This window comes from Myotis yumanensis, unplaced genomic scaffold, assembly GCF_028538775.1.
Source record: "Myotis yumanensis isolate MYYU_CA2020_CCGP unplaced genomic scaffold, mMyoYum1.0.hap1 SCAF_2, whole genome shotgun sequence".
Lineage (NCBI taxonomy): Eukaryota > Metazoa > Chordata > Mammalia > Chiroptera > Vespertilionidae > Myotis > Myotis yumanensis.
The window spans coordinates 36,492,041-36,518,299 of record NW_027223753.1 but is presented as its reverse complement, the minus strand read 5'-3'; the positions used below and the strand labels follow the sequence as shown (position 1 = coordinate 36,518,299).

At 37.6% G+C, this 26,259-nt stretch overlaps 1 protein-coding gene and 1 pseudogene across 9 annotated transcripts in view; both read left to right on the top strand.

The window, feature by feature from the left end:
* Nucleotides 1–26,259, top strand: part of TUT4 (terminal uridylyl transferase 4) — a 163,916-nt gene that overhangs the window by 103,471 nt on the left and 34,186 nt on the right. For all 9 annotated transcript variants that reach the window (XM_070405128.1, XM_070405127.1, XM_070405129.1 and 6 more), the window contains 8 exons: nucleotides 2,182–2,233; nucleotides 6,292–6,361; nucleotides 7,738–7,864; nucleotides 10,995–11,114; nucleotides 11,264–11,476; nucleotides 12,824–12,998; nucleotides 15,819–16,516; nucleotides 22,424–22,574. In XM_070405128.1, coding sequence (XP_070261229.1) covers nucleotides 2,182–2,233; nucleotides 6,292–6,361; nucleotides 7,738–7,864; nucleotides 10,995–11,114; nucleotides 11,264–11,476; nucleotides 12,824–12,998; nucleotides 15,819–16,516; nucleotides 22,424–22,574 — 1,606 coding nt within the window. The remainder of the gene's footprint in view (nucleotides 1–2,181; nucleotides 2,234–6,291; nucleotides 6,362–7,737; nucleotides 7,865–10,994; nucleotides 11,115–11,263; nucleotides 11,477–12,823; nucleotides 12,999–15,818; nucleotides 16,517–22,423; nucleotides 22,575–26,259) is intronic.
* LOC139003371 (beta-casein pseudogene) lies at nucleotides 243–2,174 on the top strand (annotated as a pseudogene).

Below are 26,259 nucleotides of genomic sequence, written 5' to 3'. Positions count from 1 at the left end.
ATTTAAAAAAAGGAAAGTTGAGACCATTACAAACTTTTGAACAATAATAAATACAGTGGCAGAGCTGCCTCAAATTGTTTGACGGACTGCAGTGGGAAGGCCAGGGAGGGTTGGGGGACAGGAGGGAGGGGAGTAAGAGATCAACCGAAGGACTTGTATGCATCCATATAACCATAACTAATGGACATAAGACACTGGGGGGTAAGGGAGGGCAGGGGCCTGTCAAGGGCGGGGGGGAAAAAAGGACACTTATGTAATACCCTTTGTAATACTTATAGTGAAAAATTAAAAAATAAATAAATAAATAAATAAATAAAAAAAAAAAAGGAAAGTTGGCTCTCTCTCTGGAGCAGGCCCTTGCCTTTCCCCACCCGCTTCTTTCTCCAGGGTGTTCTCTTTCTCTCTCTGGAGCATGCCTCTCCTCGCGCTTTGGTCCCTCAAGGTGTGCATTCTCTCTTCCTCTCTCTGCTAAGCTCCAAGGACCTTCTTTAGCTGTAAGTTGTTTCCTGAACCCATTTCTTCTAAAAAAAAAAGGAAAAATGGGAGGACCCAAGATGATGGTAGAGTAGGTGGAAGTTACACTCACCTCCTCCTAGGACCAAACTGGAATTAAAACTAAAATATAGAACAGTTATCTTGAATAACCAACTGAAGACTAGCTGAACAGAAATCTTATAACCAAGGATTTACAGAAGAAGCCACACTGAAACTGGACTTGGTAACGATGAAGGTTCTCATCCTTGTCTGCCTGGTGGTCCTTGCTCTTGGAAGGGAGAAGGAAGATCTCAGCATATCCAGTGAGACGGTAGAAAGCCTTTCAAGCAGTGAGGAATCTATTACACACATCAACAAGAAACCTGAGCAGTTTGAACATGAGAAACAACAGCAAAGAGAGGATGAATACCAGGATAAAATTCACCCCTGTGTTTAGCCACAGCCTCTAATCTGTCCTTACTTTGAGCCTGTCCCTTCCACTGTCCTTCCACAAAACGTCCTGCTGCTTGTTCAGCCTGTTATGGTGCTGCCTATCCTTCAACCTGAAGTAATGGAAGCCCCCAATACTAAAGAGACCATCTTTCCTAAGTGCAATGTGATGCTGTTTTTTGAACACTAAATCTCAAATCTTGGTAATCTCGAAAACCCATACCTTCTTCTGTCTCTGCTCCAGCCCTTGATGCACCAGGACCCCAAGCTGCTGCTTCAGACTCCCATGTTTCTTAGCCCCTGTTCTTCCTTCCTCAGCCCAAAGCCATGTTTCTTCTCCAGCAGGTGATGGCCTACCCCAGAGAGAGATGTCCATTCAAGCCCTTCTACTGTACTTAGAGCCTCTATTTGATCCTACCTGGGAGTTCTCCCCTGTTACTTAATCTAGTGACCCAGTTTACAATTTAGAACAAGTCTAACAGGATTTCAAAGTTAATCTTCCACTCCTCATTTTTGAATTGATTGTGACTGGAAATGTGACATATTTTCATCTTTGTATCATGCCATCAAAAATTGCCAATTTTTAAATGTGTCTACATGGAAAGAGTGAAAATGCATTTCTTTATTTATTTTATGTATTATGTAGCACTTGTCTGAATTTGAATGCAACTCGTAACCTCTATTTTCCAAATTTTAATTTAAAAAGTACCACAAAATTTCAATTTTGAATTGGAAGTACCATAACCATATCAAAATATGTATATAAATAAAGAAAAAACAAAAAAAAACACCAAAAAAATCCCCGAAAAATGTATAAAAATAGTTTCTGGAATTGTGTTTATTATTATTTCCAAACCAGCATCAGCTGGGCAGCAAGCTTGTTATTTAAAGTAGTGTTTTAATCTAAGTCTTTTGGCCATTTGGCCAGTTACCAGTATATCTTAAATTTATCTCAACAACTTCTCTTTAACAATTATTTGGTAATTTTTTTCCATTTGTTTCATGAAATTCCAGAATCTTTCTCACCTAAGAACTCATTAATTCAAGGAATGTTGCTGGAATCATAGCACTATATGATTTATTAGATTTTATTTCCATGAACAAGATGTGTTAACATAAAAGTAAAACACTCTTCTGTTTCTATTATTTTAAAATAGCATGATTTTATTTAAATGTTTAATGAAATTTAATTCCCTCTAAAGTTCTACCACTTAAATTTTGAAATTAGTATATTGATTTAATTTGAAACTTTTTTAGATGAACCATCCAGATCTTCTGATACAAGTGCTTGGGATTTTAAAAAAAAGTGGTGAGTTTCTTTTTTAATTCGTCTTTCTAAAGAAAATTCTTTAAAGGTACATGCACTGTGTAGGTTATATATGGCTAACCAAATTAAACTAAAATCCCTAGCATGTTTTAGTCATTGTATTATATGTATGTATATACATATATTTGTTTATGTATTTAATAGGTATACTAGAAAATTTACATGTCTGTAAGATCAAAAGTGTATTTAAAATTGATATGTAAAATCTGCATTTTGAATAATTTAAATATGTTAGCTTTGAATATTATGAGCATTTCTTATGTAAAAGAAGAGAAAGACAAAATCTGTTCTTGGAAGGTTATCGATGAAGGAAGACTTAGGAGAGACTTGGGAAAATTTTGTGCATTTTTAAAGCAATATCAGCCTAATTTAATCATTTATATTACACCAACCAAAATCATACTTAGTAAGCTTTTCATATGTGCCTCATATGTCTGGATTATTTTTGTGTGTGATGTAAAAAGGATATTTATATAGGTAAAAACACATTTAAAATTAAAAAATTTTAAAATTACAACTGTCTCAAACCAGGCTATAGCATGTAATACAACCTATAATGTTATTTTGTTTTTGTTCTTATTTACTGCTTTTCTTGTTATGAAGCAAATGCTTGAGAGCTCAAGATCTGCTGCCAGACTTTCTAGGCACAACATTTCGTTCTGCCACTTGATGGTTGTATGTTTTTTGACGAATTATTTAATGTTCATGCTTCAGTTTTCTCATCTGTAAAATGGCAATAATGCAATATCTTTTTGATGAAGAAGTTGTGAGAATGAAATGGGTTAAGCAATAGCTTAGAAAAGTGCCTGGTATGTATAGGAACTTATGACATTTCTGCAGCTGTGATTTTTATTATTACTATTGTCATCTTAGATTTTATGAATTACAAGTACCTGGCAAAAATATTTGCAGTTTGGCTTAGAACAGATAGCTTATTGACTTTAATCTTATCTTCATACTAGAGGCCTGGTGCACGAAATTCGTGCACGAAGGGGGTGGTGACCCCTCAGCCAAGCCTGCTCCCTCTCCAATTCGGGACTCCTTGGGGATGTCCCGGGGACCGGGCCTACACCGGCAGTTGGACATCCCTCTCACAATCTTGGACTGCTGGCTCCTAATCACTCACCTGCCTGCCTGCCTGGTCGCTCCTAACTGCCCCCTCCCTTGCCCAGCCTGATCACCCCTCACTGCCTCTGCGTGCTGGCCTGATCACCCCTAACTCCATCCCCCCCACCCCCGCTGGCCTGGTCAGCCCTAACTGCCCCCTGCTGCTGGTCTGGTTGCTCCTAATTCCCCCCCTGCCAGCCTGGTCACCACTTACTGCCCCCCCTGCCAGCCTGGTCGCCCCCAACTGTCCCCCTCTGCCGGCCTGGTCACCCCCAACTGCACCCCTTCGCTGCTGGCCTGGTCGCCCCAAATTGCCCACTCCCTGCCAGCCTGGTCGCTCCTAACTGCTCCCCACCACTGGCCTGGTCACCCCAACTGCCCCCCCACTGGCCTGGTTGCCCCACGCAGTCTGCTGTGACTGCTGTTCAGTCGTTTGGTTGTCCCTCACTAACCCCCTGCTAGCCTGGTTGTAGGCAGCCAGCTTGTGATGGTGTGATGGTCAATTTGCATATTACCTCTTTATTATATGGGATTGGCTCTAATAGCAGTTCTTAATTTCCTTTTCCTCTCCATCTGCTCCATTAGCTCTCCATTATCAGTTTATTATTGGCTCTTTCTCTGGGAAGTTATTTTTAAGGGATTAATTTGGTCCATTTATCTTGTAAAGCAGTGGTTTTCAACTGGTGTGCTACAAAAATTTTTAAAACATGCAATACCTGACTATTTAGTCAGGGCCTCTGACCTCTTTTCCCTTAGATTGTCAAATAAAAAAATGACACAGCCATTTGGTGTGAATGCCTTGTCTTGAACATAAATACATAGCTCATACTAGAGGCCCGGTGCATGAAATTTGTGCACTGGGGGGGTTGTCCCTCAGCTCAGCCTGCACCCTCTCCTATCTGGGACCCCGCGGGGGATGTCCGACTCCCGGTTTAACAGGGATCAGGCTTAAACTGGCAGTTGGACATCCCTCTCACAATCTGGGACTGCTGACTCCCAACCGCTTGCCTTCCTGCCTGCCTGATCACCCCTAACCACTCCCCTGCCAGCCTGATCGACGCCTAACTGCCCTCTTCTGCCAGCCCGGTCGCCCCCAACTGCCCTCCTCTGCAGGCCCGGTTGCCCCCAACTGCCCTCCCCTGCAGGCCTGGTCCCCCCCAACTGCTCTCCCCTGACAGCCATCTTGTGGCTGTGGGTGCTGCCATCTTTGAGGGTGTGCCAGTCAATTAGCATATTCCGTCTTTATTGGCTGTGGGCTCTGCCATCTTTGAGGGCAGGGCAGTCAATTAGCATATTTCCTCCTTATTGGCTGTGGGTGCTGCCATCTTTGTGACAGTGTGAGGGTCAATTAGCATATTCCCTCTTTATTAGATAGGATAATAGAGTTGCATCTTATTGGTCATGTTGCATAATAAGATTGTGTCTGATTGGTTAATTCCTGGCACCAGAAATCCTTAGATACAAGTATAGGCACCTGATTTTTTAAAAAGTCACTTTGGAGCAAAATGGGTAGGTAGTTACTATTTTTTTTAATCAACATTAAACCTATTTTTTGTCAGTTTGCCACAGAATTTTAGTAATTAGTTTAGTAATTAGTTCTGTGAAAAAGGTTGAAAATCGCTGTTGTAAAGGGATTTTAATATCATTTTTTCTTAGTAAATATTTGTCTCTAATTGCACAAAAACTTTAAAACATATTACAGATAGGGGGTAAACACAGAGCTTTTACGTCTTTAGAGTCACTGGAGAATATTAACCTAGCAAAAAAATTGTAAATAGGTCTTTTCCACTTAAATATACAAATAGATCATCTTGAGTCATATAACATAGGTGTACAAAATGCAGTCTGATTATAAAATTGATTGTTTTCTTTTTATTCCCTCTCTTTAAAGACCTGTACTCTTTAAAGACCTCTATCTTGTCACCTATAGGATTTATTTGTTTTAAGTATTTGTTTTCCAAACCCCTGATTGAGCTCTTTGTGTCTTATTCATTGTTATATCCACCAAGTATAATTCAACTCCTGACATAGAGATTTTTAGCACATGGTTTTTAATCACTTAATTCCAACAAGTATTACTAAGAGATTTTCTTTAAACTTCAAATGAAATAATGTTAATGTATCTATTTTTTAAAAACTATATCTTTATTAATTCCAGAGAGGAAGGGAGAGGAAGAGAGAAACAACAATGATGAGAGAGAATCATTGATCACCTGCCCCCTGCACGCCCGATCCTGCAACCCGGGCATGTGCCCTTGACCAGAATCGAACCTAGGACCCTTCAGTCCTCAGGCGGATGCTCTATCCACTGAGCCAAACCAGCTAGGGCTAGTGCAGCTATTTTTATTTAGATTAGACATTTATGGCCTACCTTGGAGATAGAGAGATGGACTTAAGAGTGGAAATGTGCTTTATCTGTTAGTCCATCCTTAGGAGCTTTAGTTGGGCAGACTCTTCATAGGTTTATGGGAAATGAAGCCAGCAGTTAGCCTTTTACTTCCACAGATATTTTTAAAAGAACCAAATTTTCAAAGCATTGTAGGTTCTTATTTTATGACTCCTGTGGAAATAGCCCTCGAAGTAAGTGGTGCCTTCTCTTGGCTATATCTATGAAGGTTTAACAACTTTGACTAAATTATATACTTACTTGGATATATTCAAACTCTTAGGGATGTTAAAACTTTTTTTCTTAAGGTGATTATAATTTTCAGACAGTTGAGACTGTGCCTGTGGCTTCTGATATGCAGCAAATGGTACCAAGAGAGATAAGGGATCCTGTGGGGTTGATTCTCATAATGAGAAGAGTGGATTATCCCACAGAAGCAATGAGAGTGATATTTAGAAGGAAACTATTACTTAATGTTTACCATAGAGTAAGCATTTTAGAGATGTTGACATTAGCTTACTTGTTTTGTTCTTCCCCCCCTTATTAGTATTGTATGTAGATGTGGAATCGGATTTTCACGCTAAAGTTCCTGTTGTGGTGTGCAAAGATCGGAAAAGGTTGGTAACAATGAAGAAAAACTATTTTTAAAAATAACGACAACATCCAATTATGCAGTGAACATCTGTAAGAGAGAAAAAGTTTTGTTTTTGATTTCTCCTTGGGTTAATATGACTAGGCTAGTTTCTACTTACTCAAATTAGCCGGCTTACTAAAAGCATGTGAACAAGAAATAGAACAGATAAAAATAACATACTTAGAGGCATAACTTTTCATTTTTTTTTAAAGTTCATTCACCCAACAGTATTGAACATTTACTATATGTTAACTAATGCTTTCCTGTAGGGATACAAACATAAATAAGAAATAGTCTTTCTTCTCAAGGAGCTCACAGTCTACCAGACTCTAATTTTTAGTTCACTGAAATTGAATGAGTCATTGGAGACTAATCTTGCTTTTCTAGTCATATCTATAGGATTAAGAAAGTAAAATACTTTTGAAAAAAGAAACTAAAATAATTCTATTTTAGTTCAATGTGGGAGATATGGAGACAATACAGAAATAACAGTGTTCTTTTATTGATTATTAACCTATATATCTTACATTTTAAGATTACTATATTTTCTTATTCAAAACTAGAAGGATCTATGGAGATCTAGTTCAATTTCCTTTTTTTCTAAATTGGAAGATTGAGACCTGGAGGACAAATAAGTGATTTGTCCAAATTCACATCATTTAGGGAAAAATCAGAATTGGAATGGAGGTATTCTGATGTCTGGTATTTTTGCCATCACATCATGTCTAATTGTCTCTGTGTGGCAACCTCAGATTCGTTCTTCTCCCTGCCACCAAAATATCTCTTCTATAATTCTATTAGCCCATTTACAGCAGTTCCTATTTTCACTTACATGTAAGCATTACTTGTGGGTTAATACATAAATCCTTTCTAATCTCTCATCTGAAAATAGCATGTCAATAAAATCATGGAAGCTTGGATAGGAAAATATTAGAGTTAAGAAGTACAGCTAATCAGTTCAGAATTTCTTTTTTAATTTTTGCAAAGCAAAAAGAATGTACTAGGAAGTTATGTTGCGTTATTTGACATTGATAAGATCAATGTCTTTTCTCTCATATAAATCAGATTTTGGTGATCCATTATGCTGCTTTTGAAATTAATTTCTCATGAACTTAAATACTAAAGTTGAAACTTATTTCTGAAGTACAAATGAACATTTAAAACATCTTTAATTTATATGGAACTCTAGTGATGGAACTGATACATAGTTTTCAGTAAGCCCTAAGTTTATTAAAATATTTTTTATTATGCCTTCTTAAGTATTAAAATACAGTGACTGGAAGGGATAGCCACAGGATTTGAAATAGTATGTTTTTGAAAGTATTAATGCAGTGAAATTTCTTTCTTTCTCATTCACAGTGGCTTACTTTGTAGAGTGAGTGCAGGAAATGATATGGCATGCCTCACTACTGATTTACTTGCTGCTATTGGCAAAATGGAACCTGCCTTTATTCCCTTGGCGTTAGCCTTTCGTTATTGGGCTAAGGTGAGTGGAACAGAGGAAAAGAATACCTAATCTGTAATAGAAATCATAATATGTAGGAACAAAATAGTTATGAATAACTATAGTAAGTTTAGAGTGGATTTGAAGCCAAGTAAACAGATTTGGAATAAAATTTGGAGGAAGGACTTGATATGAGAGTTGAGGGGAAGTGAGTAATTGATGACAACTCCTTAATTTTTGGAAAATGCAAAGATACCAAGTTCTTGGATAAGGAGATGGTATTCTTAAAATGTAAAAGTGCATTAAATTAATTTTTAAATGTTCAGTAATTTTAATTCTAATTACCAGGAGTTTTTAAAATGTTGATAAAATGATCTCAAAGTTAGTATGGAAGAATCTTTGAGAATAGCCAAAAGAACTCAGACTAGTGAAGGGGGACCCACTTTACCACTAAAAACTGATTTAGTTAAGTGTATACCATTGGCATAGGAATAGACAAGTAGATCTGTGGAACAGAAAAGAAAGCTCGAAAGTAGATCCTATTGTAAATGAGATTTTAATGTATGAAAAAAATAAAAGATTATTTTAGTGATAAAACAGTGGTTTATTTAATAAATAGTGCCATAACAATTGTATCTTTCTTGAAGAAAATAATGTTGGACCCTTAGCACGCTAAGTGCAAAAATAAATTGCACTTGAATGAAAAATAAAAATTTTAGAAGACAATTTAAGAATATATATCGGCCCACACCTCAAAGGGTTAGGGTTTGATTCCGGTCAAGGGCACATACCTGAGTTTCAGGTTTGTCCCTGGCCCAGTTGGGGTGCGTGCAGGAGGGCAACTAATCAATGTGTCTCTCTTCCTCTCCCCCTCTCTCCTTCTCTTCCCCTCCCCCTCTCTCCCTCTCTTCCCCTCTCTCCTTCTCTTCCCCTCCCCCTCTCCCCCTCTCCCCCCCCTCCCCCTGTCCTTGTTTCCCCCTCTCTCTCCCTCTCCCCCCTCACTCCCACTCTCTAAAAATGAATGGGGGGAATATCCTTGGATGAGGATTAACAAAAAAATAAAACAAAACAGCAACAACAAAAGAACATATATCTATTATATATATGTGTGTGTGTGTGTGTGTGTGTGTGTACATATATTTACACACACTATTGGAGAAACCTTTTGACCTTGATAGGAAACCTAAAAGCTGTATAAGATAAGCATATTTAGCTATATAAACATGAATACATTTTATATGGTAAAAGGCATCATAAATAATGCCAAAAGAAAAGCAGATTGGGAAAAATAACATTTTTTTCAAATTCATGTATCAGATATAAAGGGTCATTATCTATAATGAAAAAGAACACATACGAATTGATATGTAATGTGTAAAAATAGAAAAACTGGCAAAAGATTTAAGAGGCTATTCAGAAAAGAACAAATCCAAATGGTTAGTAAACATGAGACATTGCACCCATTCCGTTGACTAAGCATATCAAACTTGTGGCCCACAACGAATATTTTTGCGGCCCAGCCAATATAACAGTATGGAAGAAACATTTAAAAAATTTCGTAACTTGTTATGCATAATTATTAATAACGACTGATTACTATAATAATGTTGCATTCATTTCCTTTACGCGCCTTATGCGCAGGTGCACCATTTCTCTCCACTAATACTAGCAGTGTATTTTAGCAGCCGATTACCACATCATTAGTCTTGGACTGACTTGTTTGGTGTGCGCAACAGGAAATATTTCGCTTTCGGAGAACAAGAAAAATAGGTTTATTTGCGTTATGCTTAATTTGTGCAGTTATTCAGTGTCTGATAAGTTAATTTTCAAAAAAAATACTAATTTTTATTAAAATGTTCTATTTATGTTAATGGTTACTCATTTATTTCAGCCCTTTGTATTCAGAATGTCTCTATCAAAATAAACTTAATGTTTCTATGAAAATTGAACCTTTTGTTTTTTTGCTGTCCTCATAAACTTAAACCTTTTTTATTTGGCCCGTGTTAGCCTCTGAGTTTGACATGCTTGCCGTTGACAATTTTAAAATCTTATATTTGTTAGAATTGATATATATCATATTTTTTAATCCAGCAAATATGTTCCTAGGAATATAGATCATAAACAAGCACTAGTACTTAGGAAATCTGTATAAGGATAAATATTACAGTATTGTTTAAAGTAGCAAAAACTGAGAACAAAGTGTGAATATCCTTGGGTGGGGGAATTATTGACTAACCATCCAGATCATAGCCTATAATTTAACCGTTTGAAAGAATGTTATATCTATACTAATTGACTTAGAGGGACATTTCTTGGTGCATTGTTAAAGGAGAAGAGTAATATATAGAGAGATATCTATAATAAAAATTTTGGTAAAAGTGACAAAAATCATAATCTTCCCTGTTTTTATATAGAATATAGAAATGTATGTATATTTGTGTATGGTTATTTGAATAGAGAAGAAGGCATGGAGTACATAGAAGATTATTAACATGAGGCAGAAGTGGAAGCAAAATAAGAAAATATTTTTAAAAGGTGTCTACAATAAAAGCACATTGTATGATATGGTTCCATTTAACTAAAAATATACATGTGTCTTTATATGCAATAAAAAATGAATGGAAAGATGGTTACCAATATGTTAATAGTTATTTCAGGTGGGCGAGATTTCAGATCATATATTTTATATATATATTACATTTATACTAGAGGCCTGGTGCACGGATTCATGAACCAGTGGGGTCCCTCGGCCTGGCCTGTGCCCTTTCACAATCCAGGACCCCTTGGGGGATGTTGGATTGCCGGTTTCGGCCCAATCTCCGCAGGCCAGGCCAAGGGACCCTACCGGTGCATGAATCTGTGCACCGGGCCTCAAGTATGCATATAGATCTTTGGTTAATCTCGTCCTGTCTTCCCCCCTCCCCTCTTTTCTCTGAGATTCATCAGTCTGTTCCATGTTTCTATGCCTGTGGTTGTGCGTCTGCCTTCTTGTGGTCAGTGTGCGTCATAGTTACCAAACGGTTGCTTAGGCTTTTATATATATAGATAATTACATTTTATGCTTTTTACAATGATTATGGTTGTGAGGGGGCCTACTTTTGTTGTGAAAGGAAGAAAGAAAATTACAGAAAGCTAAAATAAATGGTGGTACTTTTCCCCTGTCATTTTGCAGTTGTGCTATATTGATTCTCAAACTGATGGCGGAATTCCTTCTTACTGTTTTGCTTTAATGGTGATGTTTTTTCTACAACAAAGAAAACCCCCTCTTCTTCCTTGTTTACTTGGAAGTTGGGTAAGCATGAGTTTGTGACATGTGTATGTACATATATAGTTTGCTCTTGCAGAGTATTCTGTTCAGTTTAAACGAATTCTGATTTGTCTGTCCATTTTTTTAAAAAAAATAATTTTTCCACTACCAATTTGGAATGCTTTTTTATATAGATTGAAGGCTTTGACTCAAAAAGAATGGATGACTTTCAGCTGAAGGGCATAATAGAAGAGAAGTTTGTGAAGTGGGAACATAATTCAAGTAGTGCAACTGAGAAAAACTCAATTGCTGAGGAAAACAAAGCTAAGGCAGACCAACCAAAAGCTGATACCAAGAAGACAGAAAAAGACAACCAAAGTAATGCCATAAAGGGAAAACATGGCAAAGTAAGCTTTTTGTTTGTTTGTTTCTTTGACTTTTCTATCTATAGTATTTGTGATGACTTCTATTGAAGCTATTTTAATAATAGGTTAAGTGACTAATCTTGAATAAACCTCTTGGCCTCATTTTCCTCATCTGTAATGTAAGGGGTTGATCTGGTTTATTTTTTCAGTACCAAGATTCCCTGGTGAATTTACAACTCATTTTGTGAGACTTCTGTTGTTTGAATCATGTCAAAGTAATTCTGTGTATATTTTTCATTTAGACAAGGAAAATTTCCTTCAGGAATTGGGCTGTAACCAAAACTTTAGCATATGGGAATTATGTTGGCAGATTGGTGGAGAAATAAAGGCCCGATGGTCCTTTAGGGTGCGGCTTGCTTATTTAATCACTCAGCATTCATTTATTGAGGGCCTGCTACATACCAAGCATTTTCTTAAGTGCTAGAGAACGAAAGTTGAGTATCCATGGATTGTGTCCTCTAGAAGGATATAGTCTTTCTGAACTTCCAGTTCTGAACTAGACTATAGAAATGTGAACAATACTGAAATGTTCATGTTGTTCTGTCATTTTTTTAATATCCCCAGCACAATGCCAGGGACATAGTAAGTTCTAAATAAACGTTTGTCAAATGAAGGAATTAGCTTTTGCAAGCCCAGGACATTTACTTAGATTTTAAAAGTAATTACTACAGTGAGGAGCTGTGGTGATTGTTATACAGTGGTTTGCAACCTTGGCTGCACATGGGAATCACTTAGGAAGCTTTAAAAATCTCAATACCCAGTCCATAGTCCATGTCAGTTAAATCGGAATCTTGGGAAGGGTATGGGAGGTGAGAGTGGTGTGTAACTCAGATATTAGTGTATTTTAGTATTTCCACTGTGATTCTTTTTTTTTTTTTTTAAATATATTTTATTGATTTTTTACAGAGAGGAAGGGAGAGAGAGAGTTAGAAACATCGATGAGAGAGAAACACCGATCAGCTGCCTCCTGCACATCTCCTACTGGAGATGTCCCCGCAACCCAGGTACATGCCCTTGACCGGAATCGAACCTGGGACCTTTCAGTCCGCAGGCCAACGCTCTATCCACTGAGCCAAACCGGTTTCGGCACCACTGTGATTCTTATATGCAGCAAAGATTGAGAATTTCTGGTCTAGTGGAAAGAACACAAGATTCTAGGAGTTAGTAAACTGGCACTCTGTTCCCAGCTATGCCACAAACTGCTTTTTGGCAGGTTGCTCCTTTATGCTTAGTTTTTGAAAAAGTGATCTCTAAGGATTTTTTAAAGTGAAAAGTAAATGATTCATTAGTTCGTGAAGTGTAAATGAAAAGTATTTTTTTCTTTTCCAGTCTCCTTTAACATTGGAAACACCAAATCAGGTATCCCTGGGACAGTTATGGTTAGAGCTGCTAAAATTTTACACACTGGATTTTGCTTTGGAGGAATATGTCATATGTGTACGGATAAAAGATATTTTAACAAGAGAAAACAAAAACTGGCCTAAAAGGCGAATAGCCATTGAAGGTACGATATATTTCATTTGGAGAATAATTTTTGTGTGTCACTCATCATCTGTGTCTAATTCAATGTTACAAATTTTACCCCTTGACTTTGTAGCACTATCTATGCCACTAGGTTGTCATATATTTTAGATAAATTCTTTTTCAAGTCCATTATTGTTTATAGGATTAATACTCATTTAAATATTTCCAATCTGTAAATATTAGATTGGTTCGGGATATTAGCTTACTTACATGTCTTTATTTAATTTTTAATTATACAAAATTTCAAAAATATAGAAAAATAGAAGTTATATTAATTCTACAAGATCATTTTGAAGAACTTTGTGTCATAAAATTGTTGAACTATAATTTTAAAATCCAGTTTTTATTGTCTTCTAAATGATCTCATCTGTTAAATGTGACTACACTAAAGAAGAAAAGAACAGTTGATGTTGACAACTCAGGTTTCACATCAAATCCTAAGAACGTTAAGATCTTTTTTTTTATTATTGTCTAAAGTTTTACGTATGCCTTATTTTTCCCCAATTGACCCCTCCCCCCAACATTAAGATCTTTAGAGGTATAGGAATTAATAGAATGGCTTGTAAATTTAAAATATATATATATATATATTTTATTGATTTCAGAGAGGAAGGGAAAGGGAGAGAGAGATAGAAACATCAATGATGACAGAGAATCATTGATTGGCTGCCTCCTGCATGCCCTCTACTGGGGATCGATCCTGCAACCTGGACATATGCCCTTGACTAGAATTGAACCCAAGACTTCAGTCCATAGGCCGCTGAGACAAACCAGCTAGTGCTACAAAAGGACAAAAGGGTGAATTTTCTGGAGCTAATAAGGAAAAACTTGATGCCACCATCAATAAATTAGTTTAATCAGGTTTTCTGAAAACAAGCAGCTATCAGTTCTTGTAATTTTTTTATTTACATAAAAGAAAGATCAAGCATAGAGACTATATACTCCACTGCCATCTGATTATAAATGACAACAAAATGCTAATTGTACCATTTAAAAAAATAAGTGGAGAATAGGGTTTCATGGGGCAGGACATGATGGGGGGAGGGGCAGTTTTGTTACTGGAAAGGGGACCTGGCCCTGAGCTTGCCTGCCTTGGGCCAGCTGGTAGTGTGTGGATTCTTGACTTTGTACAGGGAAGATTTCACAGCACAAGTCCAGGTGATTTTTAGAGGATGTTTGTTAAAATGGGACAGTGAAACTAGGAAGGGTCTAGAATAGAAGAAGCACTAGGAGAGACCGGACAGTGAAATGAGCCTAGGCTAGGCTGCTTTGGCTCACTAAGAAGTCAGAAAAAAGGGGGCCTTTGGGACAAGTCAGGGCCCATTGCTCCCTGGATGCAAGTCTTGTGGGAGTCCCTTAGAGTTAGAAACTGCATACCTTTGGGGGAAGAAGAGAGGGAAGGGCAAGGTGAAGGTGTGCTCCCTGGAGGGATAGTGCACTCGCTTCTAAATTCTTAATACAAATTTTAAGTTCACAATATTTCACTTTTTATAGGTAGGAAATTGAATTTCTGTGCATCATTTTAGTTTAGCCTTTAGTTTGTTTAACATTCTTCTGTTCCCTCAACCCACTTTTGGCCTCCTAGTGTGAATTGAACCCACACATATTCTCATACACTCAAGCATGTCCTCACATTTTATACTTCTTACATATAGTAAATAAATGAGCTCTGAAACCTGCAGCCATCATAATTTCTCTTCTTCCTTTTTCTTCTAGAAAGGGAAAAGAGGCCAGGAAAAGCTTTTTAAACCCTTTATTTAGATAACAGCAAAAAGTAACAGATGCTTCAACCATAGCAGTCCTGTCCTGTTAATCTTTTTACTTAATGATTTTCAGTAGTGGAGAAAATATGGATTGTTTTTTGGGTGGTACTGTTCTTTTTTCCTTGACATATTTGTATTTACGGCTTATAAAATCCAAAAACCTATAAACATTTTCAGAAGTATGAGTTAATGCAAGCCTTTTTAACATAGTCATTTTATATTGGATCAACATTTAAATTTTGTTTTCATTTTTACTTTCTTAGGTCTCTTCCTACTTTTGTTTCTCTTCTTTCTCTCTTTGATTTTCTGTTCTCACTAAAGTTAAATCTTAAAGTCAGTATTTTTTTAACTTGAAGCTTTGAGAGTTTAGGTTATGTTTTATTTGTTTAAATTGCAAGGAGTATGTAACTAAAGAATACTATGAAAATTAAAATTATTAATGGGTCCGAGAACTTGAAAATTTTCATTCATTGACACTATTGGGAGGCGTATTGACACAGTTGTTTTCAGCAATTTCATCATTGAAACTTTGTAATTACTGAGTTGGGCTCCTTAGCCATTCTCTCATTAATTATCTTATTATTATTGTCTAAAAGTTTTTTTTTTTTTAATATATTTTATTGATTTTTTACAGAGAGGAAGGGAGAGAGATAGTTAGAAACATCGATGAGAGAGAAACATCGATCAGCTGCCTCCTGCACATCTCCTACTGGGGATGTGCCCGCAACCCAGGTACATGCCCTTGACTGGAATCAAACCTGGGACCTTTCAGTCCGAAGGCCAACGCTCTATCCACTGAGCCAAACCGATTTCAGCTAAAAGTCTTTTTTTTATGTTAAGACAGAAACAGAGGAAACAAAGTTGCTATTGTATTTTTCCTACTAAGTTTTCAAGGACTCTCATTGGGACTTTAGTTTAGAAAAACTTGGGGAAAATATTCTCTGCTTACAGTCCAGCAGTTAAGATCTGTTTGTATAAACTTGAAAATGTAGTTAGTTAGTAAATACTTAGCAACTGACCATTTTCTTTTTTATTAGATCCATTTTCAGTCAAGAGGAACGTTGCACGGAGCTTAAACAGCCAGCTTGTTTATGAATATGTTGTGGAGAGATTCAGGGCAGCTTATCGGTATTTTGCCTGTCCTCAGAGGAAGGATGCAGATAAATCTACAGTGGATTCCATGAAAAAAGAAAAAGGGAAAATAAGCAATAAGAAACCAGTGAAAACTGACAATAAGACATCTAATTGTTGCATTCAACTTGGGAAAAGCACAGAAAAAATAAATGCAGAAAGAGGTCAGCCTGGTAAATATGATGAAATGAAATGTACATCACGGAGATGTATTACTGAAGATGACAATTTGTTGGTTACTGAACTAGTTTTGGCTGAACATGGACAGGAATCTTCATCTCTTTCTACCAGTGAAGGCAGAGAGTTGGAGCCAAAATCAATTAAGAAACAAGATGATTTAGTTCCTTCAGAAACTTGTTTAAAAAAGAATCTCAGCCAATGTTATTGCATTGATTGTAAATCCTCTGACCTAAATGAGTCTGTTGGTACAGACTGCAGGTCAAATTTAGAATCAGAGAGTTCACATCAGAGTATGTGCACCGACACATCTGCTACCTCTTGCAACTGCAAAGCTACAGAAGATGCTTCTGACCTTGATGATGATAACCACCCCACCCAGGAGTTACATTATGTGTTTGACAAGTTTATTTTAACCTCTGGCAAGGTAGGATACAGTTTGTAAACAATCTGTAAGATGTTGTGGTGGTTATATTGCTCTGTATTTATAGTTTTTAGATATAGAAATATAAAAATAGTTGTTTTGGAATGCTATTTTAGTGTATTTTTAAATTTTACTTACTGCATTTTTGCTAATAGTTGCCTTTAAAGAAATGTAAAACCCCAAAAGGTTTCAGCACTTTATTATTAGTTGATTTGCTTTGCTTTCTTATATATGAAAATCATTTATCAGATATTTTATGAAAATCAATTTGGCAAAGGCACATATATTTTAAATTTTGCCTATTTTTTTAATATGCAGTGATTATTTTTTCTTCCACAAATGAGAATACAAGGTTTGTGAATTATAATGGTATTCTATTTTAAGGGTTTTTTGTTTTGTTAATCCTTACCCCAGGATATTTTTTTCCATTGATTTTTATAGAGCGTGGAAGGGAGGGGGAGAGACAGAGAGAAACATCAATGTGAGAGAGAAACATTGATTGGTTGCCTCCAGCACACACCTCAAATGGTGCTGGGGATCATACCTGCAACCTGAGACCCTTTGGTACTCGGGCTGATACTCTAACCAATGAGCCACACCGACAAGGGCATTAACTTTCCTACTTTTAAAGAGGCATAGTCTGAACTTTAACTTGATAAATTACAGAAAATAAGATACCCCAATGAACAGAAAATAAGCAGTAACTACTTTGTTAATAAAAGAAAGTTTTAGCTAAGTCACGTTGCTTCAAGTACAGTATATATACTTGAAATATTATTAGAACCCAGGGTACTGATTATATAGACTATGTGTAAACCAGGTGGAATATTATAAAAACAACAGCTGGAATGTATCCAGTTTTATTGTTTTATCAGTAATTAATTATCCACAGCTTAAATTTTTTGTTTTTTATTTTTGTTTTTTTATTTTTATTATTTTTTAATTTTTATTAAATCTTTATTGTTCAGATTATTACAGTTGTTCCTCTTTTTCCCCCCATAGCTTCCCTCCACTCGGTTCCCACCCCACCCTCTGCCCTTACCCTCCAACCCCCCACTGTCCTCATCCATAGGTGTACGATTTTTGTCCAGTCTCTTCCCGCACCCCCCCAAACCCCTTTCCCCCCTGAGAATAGTCAGTCCACTCCCTTTCTATGCCCCTGATTCTATTATATTCACCAGTTTATTTTGTTCATTTGATTATTTATTCACTTGATTTTTAGATTCACTTGTTGACAGATGTGTATTTGTTCTTCATAATTTGTATCTTTACCTTTTTCTTCTTCTTCCTCTTCTTAAAGGATACCTTTCAGCATTTCATATAATACTGGTTTAGTGGTGATGAACTCCTTTAGCTTTTTATTGTCTGTGAAAATCTTTATCTGACCTTCAATTCTGAATGATAGCTTTGCTGGGTAAAGTAATCTTGGTTGTAGGTTCTTGGCATTCATCACTTTGAATATTTCTTGCCACTCCCTTCTGGCCTGCATGGTTTCTGTTGAGAAATCAGCTGACAGTCGTATGGGTACTCCCTTGTAGGTAACTGACTGTTTTTCTCTTGCTGCTTTTAAGATTCTCTCTTTGTCTTTTGCTCTTGGCATTTTACTTATGATGTGTCTTGGTGTGGTCCTCTTTGGATTCCTCTTGTTTGGGGTTCTCTGCATTTCCTGGACTTGTAAGTCTATTTCTTTCACCAAGTAGAGGAAGTTTTCTATCATTATTTCTTCAAATAGGTTTTCAGTATCTTGCTCTCTCTTTTCTTCTGGCACCTCTATAATTCGGATGTTAGTACGCTTGAAGTTGTCCCAGAGGTTCCTTACACTATCTTCATATTTTTGGATTCTTTTTTCTTTTTGTTTTTCCGGTTGGGTGTTTTTTGCTTCTTCGAATTTCAAATCTTTGACTTGATTCTTGCGATCCTCCAGTCTGCTGTTGGAACTCTGTATAATATCCTTTATTTCAGTCAGTGTATGCTTAATTTCTAGTTGGTCCTTTTTCATAACTTTGAGGGCCTCACTAGATTTATTGAGGGTCTCACTAAATTTATTGGCGGTTTCTAGAAAATTCTTGAAAAACCTTATAACCATGGTTTTGAACTCTATATCCAGTCGTTTGCTGTCCTCCATTTCTGTCATTTGTGACCTGTTTCTTTGTCTCCGCATTTTTTATGCTTCCCTGTGTTGATAGAGTGGCTTTCTGTGCTAGATGTCCTATAGGGCCCAGTGGCTCAGCCTCCGCAATTACCTGAGGTGGACACTCTTGGTGCACCCCTTTGTGGGCTGTGTGCACAGTCTTGTTGTAGTTAAGCCTTGATTGTTGTAGATATCACTGGGAGGAATTTATCTCCAGGCCAATTGGCTGTGAGAATCAGCTGTGTCTACAGTGGGAGAACTTCTGTGCTGGAGACACCCTTGTGGGGCAAGACTTGCTTCAGTGGGGCTTTGGTGCTCACTGAGTCTGCCCCTTAGTGTGTCCCTTATGGATCGGAGGAGTTGTAATCTGGATGGTCCCACTCTCACCACTGGGTACACTGGCTCTTGGATCTAAGGAGGTGCTAATTTAGCCTCTGCCTGAGGCTACCCAGCAGGATCTATGGAGAGATCTGCAGATTCCTCTTCTTTGTTTGGGGTTTGGAGGTGCCCAGATGAGGCCCAGCTGTGAAGCAGTGCAAGCTGCTGTGGGGCCTTGGGCCTTCTTTTGGATGTTCTGGGTCTCTGTGGCCCACCTGCAGTTCGTTAGATAATTTTAGATTGCAAAGGGCCAGGCCATTCATATGCAAAAGCCTCTGCGCACAGCTTGGGTGGGTGGGGTCTCAGGGAATCAACAGGACGGAGCAAGCAGCTATGGCTGATCCTCAGTCCTACCCTAAGAGGCCCCGGGTCTCAGTGTCCCATGGTAATCGCTGCAAGCACCTCTGAGAGAAAGCCGCCCTCAAGTTCCAACCGATGCCAGACAGTCCAGTTTCTCCTGTATGAGTCTGGGTCCCCTAGAGACTCTCCCAGAACTGGAGTTCAGAGCCGTCGGGAGCTTGAGATTCCCTCCCCATTGAAAAAGACAACTGTGTCCTCAGTTGCCAGCCCTTTCCGCGTGCTCCTCCGTACCTCTGCACTTTACTTCTGCACCTCCTCTGAGTCTCGGTGTGCTTTTCTCTTTCCTTCTAGTTGTAGAATTTCCACTCAGCCAGCCTTCCTGTGGTTCTGGGTGAAGTCTTTTTTGTCTTTTAGTTGTATTTTTGAAGTGGTTGTGCGAGGCACCAATTTCTGGTGTTTACCTATTCCGCCATCTTGGTTTCTACCTTCACAGCTTAAACTTCTTAACATAATTACTAAGTTGTGTTCTTTCATTCTTTGTAAGGATACATCTATTGCTTTTGTTTAGGTTGCAGTATTTAGGGTATATGGACTATTAAAAGGATGAAATAAATGGCAGAGTTTTAGAAAAGCCTCTTAATTACATAGCTGTAGTTTATATTTCTTCTATTTTATAGATTTTTTCTCCATGGAAACTTATATTAAGGTAGCTAATTCTCCAATTTTAATTTTTTCTAGTTATCTATAACATATTTCTAGAATTTTCTGATAAACATTTCATTTTAAAAAGCTTTGCAGGGGAGGAGGGCTCAGGGGCGGGCTGAAGGGGACCAATGGGGGGAAAAAAGGACATATGTAATATTTTCAACAATAAAGAATTATTAAAAAAAAAAGTTTTGCAAAGCTGATAGAAATTCCTATGGTACTACTGTTAATTAGCCCACAGCACAGCAGTCCTACAAATAGAGGTTTCTGTATATAATTTTCATCAGAGTTCGTATATAGGTACATGTCCAGGCTAATCCTGGAGGAAGAAGCTAACTCTAGGATCTAGGCATCCTATATAATAAAAGCCTAATATGCAAATTGACCAAACAATGGAATGACCGGAACTCCTGCGGCCCCTCGGCCCACCCCTGAGTGGGCACCCGATCAGGGGCTGGGCTGGCTGGCAAACTGCCCATGGTCCCTCGCCCCAGCCGGCTCCACCCACGGCCCCTCGCCCCAGTCAGTCCACCCCTACTAGTCCCCATTGGGATGGACTGGCTGGACCCCACCAGTGAACGAATTCGTGCACCGGGCCTCTAGTATTACAATAAAGAAAAAAGTTGTGCTTTTCCTTTACCATATGTTTGTTTTGTTTTTTAAATAGTTGGGGGAAATTTCACTGTTTTAGCTACCTCTCTGTCTGATAGTGTGTTGGAATAAATTTTAAATTGTGGCATAGGGTTTGAAGTTACATTTGTGGCTATAACAAGAGTTGTTCCTTGTATGAAGCGGATTTATTTTTAGAGTTCAGCTCTATAGTTTGGTTTCTTGAACACCTTTCTAATGTAATAAATTCAACCAGCTAGGCAAGCAAGGGTTCTAGGATTGATTAGTTCTGAAGATAGAAAATGTTTAGAGTGAAATGAAAGGTGCCACTTGAAATTTTTATATAATCATGCCCTGCATAGTGATATTTTTGGTCAACAATGGACTGCCTATACAATGGTGATCCCATAAGATTATAATAAATGATAAACAAAAGAAGTTTGTTTTTGATGTGGAAAGAAAAGGTTGGACCTGACTATAGTATGAATTTACTGCTAGCTCTGGGTGATTTAGGTGAGGCTCAGCTTGCTGTCCACCAGCTATGTGCCTAGCCACTGCTGGGTCTGGAGTTGATAAGGGAGTAAGAGCTGGGGAGGAGGGAGCCCATAGTGCCCTGCCCTAGCACCTATGCGGTGTGCCCTTATGAGCATGTGTGCACACACACCACAATATCCTACACACACTCACAGTCTGCTTCCTCCCTTCTTCTCTTTCTCCCTTTCCCTCTCCTTCTCCTCCTCCCCCTCTTATTATTTCTCATCTCAGTCTTTATCTCTGTAGTTCTTTTGTTCTTTGCTCTCTCTTTTTCTCCCCTTCTCTTCCTTCCCTCTATCCCCTCCTTCCTCCCTCCTCCTGATGTCTACTACCCCTCCAATGTTGTCCCATCCACAGCCCTTACTCTGCCCTGCAAATGCGCACACACACACTTTTATACCATATTTTTACTCTATCTTTTCTATGATTAGATATGCAAATACTTAGCAAATTGTTACAGTTGCCTGCAGTATTCAGTACATTATTGTACAGGCTTGTAGCCTAGAAACAATAGGCTATATAGCCTTCATGTATAGTAGGTTATACTATACATCTAGGTCAGTGATGGCGAACCTTTTGAGTTCGGCGTGTCAGCATTTTGAAAAACCCTAACTTAACTCTGGTGCCGTGTCACATATAGAAATTTTTTGATATTTGCAACCATAGTAAAACAAAGATTTATATTTTTGAAATTTATTTTATATATTTAAATGCCATTTAACAAAGAAAAATCAACCAAAAAAATGAGTTTGCGTGTCACCTCTGACATGCGTGTCATAGATTCGCCATCACTGATCTAGGTTTATGTAAGTGCACTCTGTGATGTTCACAAAACTACAAAATCACCTGATGATGCATTTCTCAGAAAATACCCCTATCGTTAAGTGACATACAACTGTAATCTACTTTGTTAAAGATCTTAGTAGATTAAATAGTAATGCATGTATTTCATTTGGGGGCTGATAAAACTGTTTGAATTAATCTATATCTTTTGCATCTCCTGGTATTTTATTTTACGTCATTAGGTAAAGCTAATCCTTGGCAATACCATTTTAGTGGGGAAGAAAGTTAAAGTGGTTGGCTTAAAATATGTTTTTTACATTTAACAGTGCATTTCATTAACATGCTTTTCTGAAAGCACAGGTTATCAAAACTGAGTTACATAAAATATTCTCTTTGGACCTGCTTTCTAAGTAATGATGAAGTTCCTCAATAGTTTATTAGATTAGATTATTTTTTTTGCCTTTGTTTAGCCACCAACGATAGTATGCAGCATCTGCAAAAAGGATGGCCATTCAAAAAATGATTGCCCGGAGGATTTCAGGAAAATTGACCTAAAACCTCTGCCACCAATGACAAATCGATTTCGGGAAATACTTGATTTAGTATGTAAAAGATGTTTTGGTAAGTCTTTTCTTATTAGAACTGAGACTAATTTCTTTTTTAGCTTTTGATATTTATTTATTTGTTTTCTAATTTCAAAACCGTTTGCTTACATTTGTTTTGGTAGAGGTTTTTGAATAGTTTAGAGACCCAACTAGAAATACTTATTAAATGTCTACTGTGTGCAGGGCACTGTGATAAATGCCAAGGGGAATATAGAGACTGTATGTGTTGCTTTTAAGAAGCTTAGACTTTGTATCTGTGTTAGCTAATATGGCTATATGTGGCTATTTAAATTTAAATTAATTAAAATGAACTGAAATTAACAATTAAGCTCCTCAGTTATACCAGCCACATCTCAAGTACTGAATAGCTACATGTGTCTAGTAACTACTGTATTGGACAGTCTAGATCAGCCGTGGGCAAACTACGGCCCACGGGCCGGATCCGGCCCGTTTGAAATGAATAAAACTAAAAAAAAAAAAAAAAGACTGTAGCCTTTTATGTAATGATGTTTACTTTGAATTTATATTAGTTCACACAAACACTCCATCCATGCTTTTGTTCCGGCCCCCCGGTCCAGTTTAAGAACCCATTGTGGCCCTCGAGTCAAAAAGTTTGCCCACCCCTGGTCTAGATAGAGAACTTTTTTTTTTTAATCCTCACCTGAGGATTTTTTCCCCCAAGGGAACAAGGGGGTGGGGGAGAGAGAAACATCAGTGTAAGAGAGACACATCAATTGGTTGCTTCCCCCATGCGCCCCGACTGGGGCCGTGGTTTGAATCTGCAACCCAGTTACATGCCCTTGACTGGGAATTGAACCTGAGGCCTTTTGGTGTGCAGGCTGACACTAACACCACTGAGAAACACTGGCCAGGGCTAGATAGAGAACATTTTTATCATTGCAATGTTCTTGCACAGTGCTGCTCTAGATGAATGTGCAAGACATGTATGAACATTGCCATAACTGGAAGCATAATGTGTTACTTGTTATAGTATTTGGTAAAGAAAATGCAATGCAAACACAGTTTTAACTGGGGTGGATCAGAGGAATTGGAATTAATGATGTGACATTTGAGTTGGACCTTGAATTGCATTTTCAGATATAGAGAATATGCATGAAACCAAAGGGTGTTTAATTTGTCTGAGAGAATAACTACCTTAGGTTTGGTAGAATATAAGAAAGGCAATAGAGGGAGATAAGGATAAAGTTATCTTGAGGAAATCCGTACATACAGGGGTGGGCAAACGTAGGTTTGCAGTTGTTTGTGTGGAAAAATACGTAATACAAGAAAAATAATACTGTTTTGCATGCTCACAACTGTAAACCTATTTTTGCCCACCCCTATACCTTATTCAACACACATTTATATCTGGGATGAATCTTCACTCAGTAAACACTTTTTAAAAATTAATTTTTTAAAATTAAATTTATTGGGGTGACATAGCAAATATTTCTAAGTTATTTGCTGTGTCCAGGTAAAATAAAATTTCTGATGTAACATTTTATCCTTCCTTATCTTCATTTCCTGCCAGGCAACCACTTACCTGCTTTTTGTTACTGTAGATTAGTTTGCATTTTCTGTTTTGTATTTTTTTAAAATACATTTTTATTGATTTTAGAGAGGAAGGGAGAGGGAGAGAGATAGAAACATCAATGATGAGAGAAAATCATTAACTGGCTGCCTCCTGCATAATTGGGGATCTAGCCTGCAACCAGGGCATTTGCCCTGACTTCCTGGTTCGTAGATCCACTGAGCCACTATGCCCGGGCAGTTTGCATTTTCTAGAGTTCTATATAAATAGAATCACAAAGCACATACTCTTTTTTTTTTTTTTTTTGTGAGGGGAGGGGAGGAGGTCTGACTTCTTTTACTTAGCATAATTATTTTGAGATTCATCCATATTGTGTGTATCAGTGATGGTTCATTCCTTTTTATCGCAGAGTTATGTTCCATTATATGGATGTACCACAATTTGTTTATCCATTCACCTGTTGATGAATACTTGGTTTGTTTCTAAATTTTATTACAAATAAATCTGCAGTGTACTTTCATGTATAAGTATGGGTATATACATGTGCTTTACTTTCTCTTGGGTAAATACCTAAGAGTTGAATGGTTCAATCATCGCACATTGTTTATAATGTAATATAGTTCATTACATTTGTTTTTATTTATTCAGTTACTTATCTCAATATGGACTCATGGATATTTTATACTTTGGGTTTTAATCCAATAACACTTTATTTTGTTGCTCAAATTGTTACAGATTTGGCTGTTGGGAGCTCTTTCAGTTGATTCATGTGTCCCTTTAATAAACCCCCATCAGTGTATGGGTTTTGGTTGTTGTTGTTTTTAGCACTTTCTTTCTTTTCTGGCATTACAAATGTTCCAGGTCATCATGTATATATTTCTTGCATTTCTCCCAAGAGCCCTTGTTCCTTTTATTGGATAATGGTATTAGAAACCAAGGGTGCCTGTTATTACTGGGTATTGTTGCTTCTAGGCCCTCAGAGCAAGAAAATGTGTGTATACTAACATATATATGTGTATGTATATGTATATGTATATGTACACACATCTACGAATATTTCTATATGCAACCATCTTATCTACATTAAGCTAAACATGACTTTCTACTGATGTCTCCAACTCTAATACATTATTACATGGCTTATTCTAGCCTCTTCCTACCTATAAATTTCCACTCCAATAGTGAGAAATCTGGCTCCCACCATCTGCCACATATTTATTTAGTTGTTCCATTTAAGTACATATCTATAGCATTATTGGAACTGTTATCTTGTACCCCTGTGGAAAACAACTTTATCAATTAGAGTACAGTGCTTATATGCGGTTCCTTTTGCTTTTAGTCTTACAGACTCCACTAATTTATAAAGTTACTTAGGTTAGCACCTTTTCCTCCACTCCCTTGAGTGAAGTTGTCTTATCTATATATATAAAAGCCCAGCAACTGAATCGCGGAATGACCAGAACAACCACCAGGAGCTGCCCCCTGGTGGTCAGTGTGTTCCCACAGTGGAGCGCCGCTCGGCTGACCAGGATTAGCAGCGCTCCTACAGCGGAAGCAGCCACTCTGAAGGCGTGTCTACAGTTGCTCCCACAGCAGGCTGATCCCCGCAGGCCATGCCCCCAACCAGTGCACGAATCTGTGTACTGGGTCTGTAGTACATTTATAGCACTTAGATTTTTTAGTTATAGCCTGCATTCCATCCTGAGATTGCCTGACCTCCTAAATGAGTTTTTAAAATTTGCATTTTTAAAGTTCACTCTTTGTGCTGCAGAGTTTTATGGGTTTTGACAAGTGCATCATATCGTGTTACCATTAGAACACTACTCTAAGAACACAATAATCACATGTACTTCAGCTAATCAAGTTGCAAGTGCTGATACTACATTTGTTTTTCAAAAGCTGAGTATTAGTTTAATTCATTACAGTAAATTACTGCTTTGTTCCCATTACCCTATTAACTCCTGGGGATACATCTGGAGCAGGAGATAGGAAAAAAGACTATTCTTAAGGAATACAAGGTGGGGCAAACGTAGGCTTACAATTGAGAGTACTCGAAACACAGAGTTTATTCTTATATTCTTATTTATTATTATTTTCCATATGAACAACTGCAAACCTACTTTTGTCCCATCCTATATATGGTCTTATTTAGAAAAATAAGGTGAATATA